Genomic DNA, 11,971 nt, shown 5'->3' with positions numbered 1-11,971 from the left:
CAAATGTTCAACATTATGGGTTGACATAAATGACAACAATGTTTAGTTATCATTTTATTTTGTCGATTAGGACAAATGATCAACATTATGGGTTGACATAAATGACAACAGTGTTTAGTTATCATTTTGTCCATTAGGACAAATGTTCAACATTATGGGTTGACAGAAATGACAACAGTTATCATTTTGTCCATTAGGACAAATGTTCAACATTATGGGTTGACATAAATGACAACAGTGTTTAGTTATCATTTTGTCCATTAGGACAAATGTTCAACATTATGGGTTGACATAAATGACAACAATGTTTAGTTATCATTTTGTCCATTAGGACACATGTTCAACATTATGGGTTGACATAAATGACAACAGTGTTTAGTTATTATTTTGTCGATTAGGACAAATGTTCAACATTATTGGTTGACATAAATGACAACAATGTTTAGTTATCATTTTGTCGATTAGGACAAATGTTCAACATTATGGTTGGACACAAATTACAAGTTTTTAAGTTATACCCTGCATTGTCATTTTATCCATTAGGATGAATATACAGCACTATGGGCAGGAAGAGAAAATTAAATGGGCAGGAGCTCATTGACAAATGAGGACACTCTTCAAGCATGTGTGAAGGGAGGAGATGAAGTGTTAGGGGAGGATGTTGGACTAAGTGTTTTCTCTGGTATACATCTGGTATACATAGGGTAACAGAATAATAAGAAGCAAACATATCTTTTATTCCTATTCAATTGATCTTATAAACATTTTAAAACTAAACAGTGAACTCTTGCTTATTAACACTCAATAGCATATATGTTATTTTTTTACTGTAAAGACCCACAAGTCTTTGTGTTCCATTTATTAGTTGTTAGTAGTTGTTTACAATTTTTTATGACAGAGAAAAGGGAACGTAGTAGTACTACAGCATGTGGGGGAAACAAAAGGGCTTTAAAACATGTAAACATATATATCATTCATTATTAAATTTATAAAGTTACTTTCTGAAAAAAGAAATAACTCCTATTTAAACAACATTTCTAACATTCTTATCCTACCTCATGAAGAAACTTTTTATCAAATATTGGTCCAAAAGTGAGATTCTGATTAGTTGGTGTTATGTATCTTATGGGCTCTCCTCCAACTCTGGTGATAATCATTTGTTCTGTTCGATAGAATGGTCTATGTGGAATTTAAGAACTTTATATTAGTTCAGTACAGCATATAACTGTGGATATATACTATTTACATATATAATGGTTGTAACAGTAGAAAAATAAAACTGTAAAGTATTAGTACAAAATCTATGGCAGGAAACCTTCTTATAATATGGATATTTTGGATGAGAGAGAGTGAATTCAATAAATACTATATCTACCAATGAACATTCATAAGAAAAAATTCAAATCAGTAAGACTGATAGAGAGAGTACAGAGCAAGCAGGAAAGCACAGACAATAAACACAATGGTAAAACAAATTCTGTTGATGAACATCCAAAACACGTATGTACTTTTTTTTTTAATCAACTTTACCATGTTTGTCTACTGACTACACAGATGTATATATATAAAATAGACAAAATCTAAACCGAGCTTTTCTATGGTAATAGTAATAAGTATCAAACAATATATTCATAACAATGAAAAAGACTACAGCACTGAAAGAGTACATTAAAACAAAGAAACCAAAACCACTTGAACAAATTCTTCTAAAAGCACAATAATTATTGTATTTGAAAAAGGTGTGTGTGCTATTAGTCCTCACTGACTGCTAATGCTCAGGAGTGTGGTTAGTACTCAATAAATATATACTTATATGATGCACCTAAACATAGCAGGAGAAAAGATAAAGTGAATCTATGTTGTCTCAACTATATATTAATATTATATAACTAAAATTACCCGAGTTGCCAACTCAATGGTTAGTATCAATCAAATAAAACCATTTATGAGAAATATTTAAGATACTTAAAACACAAAGCATAACAGTGTCAGTTTGTTAGAAATACAAGTTCTACAAGTACAGTTATAAAGCATTAACCATTTCTGACAGTTTTATATATACAATCATTAAACAGTTGGACTGCTGTATAATACTGAATAATGAATTCGACAAAATGTCATAACATTATTCACTTACCTAAATTAATTTAAGTTACTACAGACTCAAAATTCCATAGACAGTGTTTTAACTTAAATTTGAAAGTGGAAATTTCCACCTGTGTTTTCAGATAACTTACAGGGCCCGAAACTAATGTTTTTGGCCACCAGCAATGTTTGCTAATTAGTTTAAAATGCTACCATGTTAAAAAAAAAAGACAACAAGCATGTGATTAAAGAATATAACTAATGAGCTTTTCCAGAATTCATCAGCTTCTTGATTTCACTTTTTTTAAATCACTGTAAACTTTTATATCCTTCTTAATGTAAAAAGGATATAAAAAATATGAAACAAACCATTTTTACCTGTCATTTCAAACTCAAGATGTATTAAAGTGATGTGAAACAAGTTACAAGAAAATGTTAATTGAAAAATACCATAGAGTATTTTTTCCTATACATATTTCATGCTTTTTTAAAAAACAAAACTCTGACGTTAATGACGCATAACCATGTCTGGATTATCAAAAAAATGCTAGATCCCCCTTATGGTCACTGATTAAACACTAAAACCTCCTGCTATTTTGTCAGCTAGCTATTACTAATTTGGGACCTGATTTATGGTTTAGAATGAATTACCAGTTCTTTGTTGAATAATGATACTAATTCTATATTCTTACAATTCATACAACAGAAGAAATCTTACTGAAAATGAGAATTGAAATAGTCCCTTTCTTTTCTGGCTTCACTCTGCTTTGCAGACCACAATTCCACAGGATCTGACATGACAGTAAATAACAACAGACCACAGGAAAACACAGCCACTAAGACAGCACCACAAAACAGTACTAGGACTGGGTGTGAAGCACAACATGTTCCCATATATACAAAGCAATCTTCCAGTCTTGATTCTAAGTATACTCCTACTTTTACTAGAGTATTATTACTATAATCATGGAATGGATGTACTGCCCCTTCCTCCTGAGGAGTCACTTCACTGCTGTCTAGCAAGTTGTCTGTATCTGGGAGATAAAATACATAGATTAATCTAGTAAAGTATCAGTTTACAAACAAATACTACTCTAATAACGAATGATTTACTCAAGGGTAACTCTATAAATATATGTATTACTTGTCTACATATATAAAATATCAAAATAATTTTTTGGATAAAGAAAAATGATTAGCTGTGTTACACATGAAATGTGCTGCTACACACACAAAAACTGAAGGAAAAACTAGTCTTCTGTGAAATGTTTTGATTATACAAAAGATCAATTGGGAAAAGGAAACAAAAGCAGCTAGTGTGCCGAAAGGAGTGGAAAAATCTAACAATACAACTATGATTTTATTTTTGTTGAAAGATTTAACAATATAATTAATATTTTGTTGTTGTTGAAAGATTTAACAATATAATTGATTTTTGCTGTTGAAAGGTTTAACAATATAACTGATTTTTGCTGTTGTTGTTGAAAGATTTAACAACATAACTGATTTTTGCTGTTCTTGTTGAAAGATTTAACAACATAACTGATTTTTGCTGTTCTTGTTGAAAGATTTAACAACATAACTGATTTTTGCTGTTGTTGAAAGATTTAACAATATAACTGATTTTTTTGTTATTGTTGAAAGATTTAACAATATAACTGATTTTTTTGTTGTTGTTGAAAGATTTAACAATATAACTGATTTTTGTTGTTGTTGTTGAAAAATTTAATAATATAACTGATTTTTTTGTTGTTGTTGAAAGATTTAACAATATAACTGATTTTTTTTTGCTGAAAGATTTAACAATATAACTTTGATTTTTCTTGTTAAATTAAAAAGGGATGTCAACTTCAATAAAATCATTCTATTCTCACAACTCTGACAGTTTACTTACAGTTTGGTGATATTACTCATGTGTTAATACATTATCTTGTAGTTAAGTGTAACAATGAAATTGTTGAAGATAGCACACAAGTTTAAGTCTATGTAGATAACACCCTCTCAATACAATGATAATGTTGAACGTAGCACATAAGTTTAAGTCTATGTAGATAACACCCTCTCAGTACAATGATAATATTGAATGTAGCACACAAGTTTAAGTCTATGTAGATAACACACTCTCAGTACAATGATAATGTTGAACGTAGCACATAAGTTTAAGTCTATGTAGATAACACCCTCTCAATACAATGATAATGTTGAACGTAGCACATAAGTTTAAGTCTATGTAGATAACACCCTCTCAATACAATGATAATGTTGAACGTAGCACACAAGTTTAAGTCTATGTAGATAACACCCTTACAGTACTAACAGTTATGGGAAAAAATTATTAGTACCAAGGAACATAATACAAATATTATAGGTTAAAAATATATAGATGCATTCTCTTGCAGTACTGGTAGTTATGAAAAAGAATCTAGACAAACCCTACATATGTAATAAAGAAAACAATTACTATATTGTAGGTTAAACATATATGGATGGTATAATTTCACAAGCACTACATTCATCATCTTACAGTCATAATAACTATAGAGGGTCCTAAGATTTATACATAATGGACTTCTTCTAATCCTTAGATTTCACTAGTATGCAAGTCTTGTGAAACATCAACAAGTTACGCTTTATTTCCTTCAAAAATTACAATGAGATATTTTTCATTTTAACACCTGAAACATTATAAGGGTGAAAGCTTTATTATTACACTCTCCAGTTTACATAACTAGACCTGAACTCACCCTGAAACATTATAAGGGTGAAAGCTTTATTATTACACTCTCCAGTTTACATAACTAGACCTGAACTCACCCTGAAACACTACAACAGTGAAAGCTTTATTATTACACTCTCCAGTTTACATAACTAGACCTGAACTCACCCTGAAACACTACAACGGCCGTTGTAGTGTTTCAGGGTGAGTTCAGGTCTAGTTATGTAAACTGGAGAGTGTAATAATAAAGCTTTCATTCAGGTCTAGTTATGTAAACTGGAGAGTGTAATAATAAAGCTTTCACTCACCCTGAAACACCACAGTAGTGGCAACTTTATTATTGTTCTCTCTCCAGTGTACATAACTAGAATTTAATTTACCCTGAAACACTCAACAGTGAAAGTTTTATTATTAATCTGACCTTACCTTCTTCCCTTTTTCCAAGTAGAGTACTCAAGACAAAACCGATCACCACTGCTATAACAGTTGCAATGAAAACAAAGCTCATAACCACCCACATTCCTGGTATCCCCCAAACATGCCATTCAAGTGGAGGTGGAGGAAAAGTAGGAAACATGGGGGTATCACAACTTGCAGGACAGTCTACACAGCTGCAAGCCTCACCACGAGGAGTAACTGCTTGAGAGCATGGAATAATGTGTGTGTCCATTGGCAAGTAAGTTTGATTTCCAACATGTACTGGTCCTTCATAATACTTAAAGTTTATTTGAAAAGGTGAAGGGTCATGAGTTCCCATAAACTCTAACCAGTGACGTGGAGTGCACTTATCACCCCATTTACCACACAGAACAATGATAGCTCTAATATTTCCTGAGGGTAACTGCACATTTTCACAGTTGGCATATAGGCCTACAGAGAAAGCATCTGTTATGTAGTAACTTATTTCAGTGACCATTTCCTTGCCTTGGCTAGTTTCATTTGTTTTGGTAACCTATAATAAGAGGGAAAAAAAAACATTTTTTACTATATCTTCAATCTGAGCAAAGACACATTTAAAGATACAGAAGAATACTGAAGATGAAGGTTAAATAAAACATTTAAACACAATATTAACAAGGCTTTAGGAAACACAAGCTGATGCCCCATTTATGTAATTATGTATGTTAAAACTAGGAAATGACATTTTTAGAACATGAATTAAAAAATGGGAACAAGTTTCTTTTTTGAGTTGAGTTCTGAGTATCAACCCCAGAGCCTGTGCTAACAGACACTAACTTCTCATGTGGAAATCCACTGCCTAATGGAAAGTGAAACACTTTTTTTCTGACATAACCAGTAGTTTTCTTACTACATACTGTCTTAATGATTCCCCATCTTTTGCTTGTCATTTCCTCATTTAGCTTTAGCACTGCATAGCTTGGCACATAAATCCAGGTGATGGTCTTACTATGTAGTTGCTTTAATTTCTACCATCCATCTGGGGACCAACACTCTGAAATTTTAAGAAGTTCTGAGTGTGAATCAGTCACAAATATTATGTTGGTCTATTTGTGGTTTGTTGCTTTCAGCACTCTAGAGGAGAGCTTGCTTTACAGTTTCCACATCCACCCTTGTGTCGCTTGTGTGAAATTTGTATGCTCCATCAGCCTTATGCAGTTGTTGTTCCCCAAGGAGATAAATGCCATGCCAGATTTCTCACTGTCTTTGGTGTAAGAACTATCTTTTGCTATGATGACAGATTACTGTCTATCATGGTCTTTAAGTAGGTTCTGATAGGCTTTTCTATTTCAATCTCTATACTTTCTGTTTAAGCTAATTTCCAAAGATCCCACATCAATCAGTGTTACATGAATTAATCAGTAATCAAAATTAGCATTTTTGATTATTTCACCAATTGATTAATCAAAATTACAGTTATATCAATTCTCACAAAAGTAATTAATAGATATAATCTCTGCTGACATAAAAACAACTGATAAAAGGCATCCAGAAGAGTCCAAAATGAGCCATACAAGTTGATTAAAATGACGGATTTGGGAAATTGATCTCAGCTACCAGTATTTTTACAATAATGTTACAAAGAGGAAGTGCGTGAAAGTTTCTATTTTTATTTCAAGCACTGGAGTTACAGAGGAGCAATATTCTTGCTTATTGATGATTTTTTCATCACAAACAATCTTTCTTGGATTAATTGTGTTGGGGTATGCACCGATAAGGAGGTGCATTTAAGAAAAAAAGAAAGGGTTTAGACCTAAAGTAAATGCTCTTGCTCAATATGTAACATTTACACATTGCTTCATACACAGGGAAACTCTAGCTTCAAAGAAAGTGCAACCCAAAGTAAACAAAGTTGTGAAATCAAGAGCTCCAAACAGCAGACTGTTTTCCATTCTTTGTGGAGAAATGTGATCCATGTAAAAGCTCCTGCTGCACAGATTGTCTCATGGGAAGGTACTCAGTTGCACCTAACAGCTGAAAAAATTTATTTTTTTTGCTACACTGCAACTCCACACTAACAACACATTTTATGGATACTTCTAGTATTGTACTATTTACCTCATATTTTGATAACCTCACCAATCTTGCAGCTCAGTGACAAAGTGTCTGCATTTCGCAAATAAATTGTCCTGTGGTAAAAACCAGTATCAAAATGGAAACTGTGAAATGCTTCCATGTCTCAAAGAAATCTTGGAAGAAAATTAGTAAAATCACAGTGTTATTTGTGACATTGTTTCTATTCATCTCAAAAACCTTCAGTGTTAATCTGCAGATCAATCCAAGAATCAATGGGAGAACATGAATAGTTTTGAAATCCATTTAATGGTAGCATAACTTTTCACCTGCCAAGGTCAGTTGAAGACAAGCCCATAAATTTCCAGTGATAAAACTCTTTAGGAAGAATTCAAGTTAAAACCTAGGTACTTCTGGATGCTGGTTCACAAAGAATACTCTGACCTGTCAAGAAAAGTGATGAATGTGCTTTTGTCTTTCACATCAATGAATCTATGTGAGTCAGTATTTTCTGCTCTGACAGAAATGAAAAAGAAAATAGCATTCTCATCTGCAAGTAGAGGGGAATCTCCGAGTTGCTGTGTCAACAATTCAACCAAGAACAGATCTCATCTTATTCCAAACTCAAGTCCATCCTATAAACTAAATTGCCAAATAAACTGAAACTGTTTGCCACATCAAGAAGTATTTTATTTATATATGGGGTTTAGAGAGGGGATGCCGTGATGCATGTTTAGAGAGGGGATGCCATGAAAAGGTTTGCACATCACTGCACAGTGATATAGATATATATATATATGTTATATCATCAGAACAGATATTATGTTCACCATGTAATATGTATATAAATTATTCAGTATGACTAAAGCAGTTACAAAATAAGAAATGAGGGTTCAATAAGAGGAAAAAAAGTGTACAGTTTACATTACTAGACATTCATAATCTAATTATTCTTAAGTTAACTAAACTTTCTTAATACTCCATTTAAATGGTATAGATGTAATTTAAAAATTAAAATTCAGTGACCTCAAACCAAGTTGTTATGTAAGCAAAATGTTATAAGAACTGTTAATACCTGAATAAATGAACTTTGATCTGGAGAACAAGTCATCATACAAAATAAGTTGGCCAAATTGGTAAAACAGGATGGACAGCGTTGAAGTAGAAGAGCTAGTGGTCCCTTTAATTGATCGCCCAGAGATGATAATTGATACTCATCACAGCATACAGGACTATCAAAATCTATGGCAAACAAAATCATATACTTGTATTCTACCAAATAAATAATAAGATTATTCACTTAGATAACTCTGTTTTACTTTTTGCAACTATTGGGTTTTAAATAACACTATATTTTCACATTTTTGAAAAAAAATTCATTCAAAATAACAATACTTCAGAAAAGTATGAGAGTTTCAAGTCTGAAGTGGAGAATTGTATTCATTGTTAAAAAAACAAAAAACATGACCCATTACTCCAGAAAACATAACTGGTTTCACTTAAGCCAAAATTTCACCAATATGGCTTCAGAGAGCCAAACAAGATATTTGTTAACTCATTTAAGCTTATAGAAAAGATTTAAAAATAATTTGAGTGTTTGCAATAAGGTGTACTTTACACAATAACATATATATATAAGCAAATGTTGTAAAATTATATTGTTATACATTGTGAAATTGAACGTACATGCAAACAGATAAAATTATACTATTTAAAGCACACATATATTATTATACTAATTAAATACAAACAGTAATAATTAAAAAGTCCAAAGTGATTTTTTGTTTAACTGTGGCTTGCTAATTCTCTAAAATTAATAATTCTTCTTTGAAATTGCTATCTAGAAAACTGGAGCAGTGAGTAAGAATGTTTGCTGTTATCAATTATATCGTTTGTCAACAAAATCTTCAGCCACCGACTTTACTGTCAGATGTATTCAGAGCTCAAAGGTGTTCCTTAATAGTTCTACCCGTTTCACCAATATAATATATATATATATCCAGAACCAGAAAGTTTGTAACTATATACTGTGGTTACAGTTTCTCTTTAAAACTGATTCACAACCTGCACAATTGTCTGTGGGTTTACTGCAGAAAATCCTCATGAAGTATATTACAAGTAAGGGAATTTCTAGATTTTAATAATTAGTAGTGCAAAATTCACTGAAAAATACATTATGAGACTGTAGAAGATGATCATGTAGTAGTTATGGAGAAAAGTAATCATGTTATAGGACTGGAGGAAGGTGATCATGTTATAGGACTGGAGGAAGGTAATCATGTTATAAGACTGGAGGAAAGTAATCATGTTATAGGACTGGAGAAGGTGATCATGTAGTAGTTATGGAGAAATGTGATCATGTTATAGGACTGGAGGAAGGTGATCATGTTATAGGATTGGAGGAAGTTAATCATGTTATAGGACTGGAGGAAGGTAATCATGTTATAGGACTGGAGAAGGTGATCATGTAGTAGTTATGGAGAAAGGTGATCATGTTATAGGACTGGAGAAGGTGATCATGTAGTAGTTATGGAGAAATGTGATCATGTTATAGGACTGGAGGAAGGTAATCATGTTATAGGACTGGTGGAAGATAATCATGTAGTATTTATGGAGAAAGGTAATCATGTTATAGGACTGGAGGAAGCTAATCATGTAGTAGTTATGAAGGAAGGTGATCATGTTATAGGACTGGAGGAAGGTAATCATGTTATAGGAGTGGAGGAAAGTAATCATGTAGTAGTTATGGAGAAAGGAAATCATGTTATAGGACTGGAGGAAAGTAATTATGTTATCTAGAATGTTTTGAAAGGCAGACCTTTTTCCATCAAGGGTATTTTTTATTAACATTAAATTAAGATTTCAGTAAAATAATTATTGTTACAATGTAGCACTGAACATTATATTAACATTACTGTGACACATATCAGGGGTCAAAATCTGCCTCATCACGTTTCAGTTAAATTACTTGTTACAATGAGCAGAGTATCAACATTACTGTGATAAATCACATCCCTAAGGTCAATACCCATCTTTTCACATTTCAATAAAATGTTTGGATATATTATATATGAAAATTTCAAAAAACTCACAAGTTGCATAAAAAACCTGTCAGTACAATTTTATTTTAAATTCAAAAACAAATTAAGTTTGCATTATTTTAACCAAAAAATTAACTGATTTCTAATCTTTCTCTAACCTGTTTTAAAAGCCTTGCCACATAGCTGATGAAGTAGTTTGACACTTGTCTCATTTCTAAGAGGCTTAGCAGGAACAGAACTGGCACATGGAGCTTTTAGATTAGTGACTGGATCCACACCACATTCTGTGTTCATCACACATTGTCCTGTTTCTCCTTCTACCTATTAACACAGATGGAGTTGTTACAAAATAAAACTTTGTCTTTCAGTGTATGCATATATCCAAGTTGTACGAGATGGTTCATACTGACTGTTATCAGTGAATGTAACTATAAGAAAACATTTTAGTTATCTTCCCTTTAATACATAACTGTTAGTGTAATTCCTCTATAATAATACTCTAACTTGTATGTACTTATAACATATCTTACTTTTCACTCATTTAGTGATGTTACTTTGACTTAAACTCATGCAGTAGTCAGGGAGTATGATGTTACTTTTACTCCTCACTCATTCAACAGTCAGGGGAGTGATGTTACATTTACTCCTCACTCATTCAACAGCCAGGGGAGTGATGTTACATTTACTCCTCACTCATTCAACAGCCAGAGGAGTGATGTTACATTTACTCCTCACTCATTCAACAGCCAGGGGAGTGATGTTACATTTACTCCTCACTCATTCAACAGCCAGAGGAGTGATGTTACATTTACTCCTCACTTATTCAAGAGTCAGGGGAGTGATGTTACTTTTATTCTTCACTCATCCAATTGTTAGAGGAGTGATGCTTAAGGTTTATAAAAACTGATTAAATTTGTGGTTTAATCATCTTCAAACACTACCGCCATACTAGGGCTCAATTTTAACAGTCATCTGAGACAACTAAAAAATTCCTTGGACAACTAACTTAAGCCTCCATGTTGTCCGACAGATGAATAGTGCCCAGGACAGACTCTTACTCAAGACAGCATCACAATTTCCTGTACACTTATCCATGCCCACACTACACGCGTAATGTTGACTCCACTCCTTGACCAAAATCATCAGTAAATTCCCTAATTACAAACTCAAATATTTGAAGCCCACAAGAAAATATCTTTCAGTCCTTTTTTTTTGTTTAAAAAAGACTGTAGTTTGTACAAAAGAAATGTTGGTACAATCCACTAAAAGGGGATGAAAACATTAGGAAAAAGTTTGCTTTTTTGATTGGCTAATAATACTGTGTTAGTCACTATACTTTCTATCATGGACAAGCTGCACATAAATTTTGTATGGAGTTCAACTAAGTGTGAATGGCTATGAGTAATAATACATTATAATGTATATGGCTCAGTTAGTTACATTATCACACCATTGTTTTTACAAGTTACAGCTTTAACAGTATGTAAGATATTTTTAAAACAGGCATGATGTTTCATTTACTGGTGTGATCATTCTCAAGTACACAAGTTTTAATGGTAAAAAAACGTTTAGCATTTAAATCAACATTCAACCAAATGTAAAAAAAAAATTGTAAAAAGAAATATATATATATATATATATATATATATATATATAT

At 32.2% G+C, this 11,971-nt stretch overlaps 1 protein-coding gene across 1 annotated transcript in view; it reads right to left on the bottom strand.

Annotated features, from left to right (window-relative positions):
* Positions 1-1,055: 1,055 nt before the first annotated feature.
* Positions 1,056-11,971, bottom strand: part of LOC106463629 (Niemann-Pick C1 protein-like) — a gene marked incomplete at its 3' end in the record, with an annotated part of 19,880 nt that continues 8,964 nt past the window's right edge. The window contains exons 3-7 of the mRNA XM_013923676.2: positions 10,473-10,635; positions 8,349-8,515; positions 5,228-5,753; positions 2,804-3,119; positions 1,056-1,179 (exon numbers count right to left, since the gene is read on the bottom strand). Of these exons, the coding sequence (XP_013779130.1) occupies positions 1,056-1,179; positions 2,804-3,119; positions 5,228-5,753; positions 8,349-8,515; positions 10,473-10,635 (1,296 nt within the window). The remainder of the gene's footprint in view (positions 1,180-2,803; positions 3,120-5,227; positions 5,754-8,348; positions 8,516-10,472; positions 10,636-11,971) is intronic.

This window comes from Limulus polyphemus, unplaced genomic scaffold, assembly GCF_000517525.1.
Source record: "Limulus polyphemus unplaced genomic scaffold, Limulus_polyphemus-2.1.2 Scaffold1449, whole genome shotgun sequence".
NCBI classification, from domain to species: domain Eukaryota; kingdom Metazoa; phylum Arthropoda; class Merostomata; order Xiphosura; family Limulidae; genus Limulus; species Limulus polyphemus.
The sequence above is the reverse complement of the archived record's forward strand: the minus strand, read 5'-3'. Positions and strand labels throughout refer to the sequence as shown.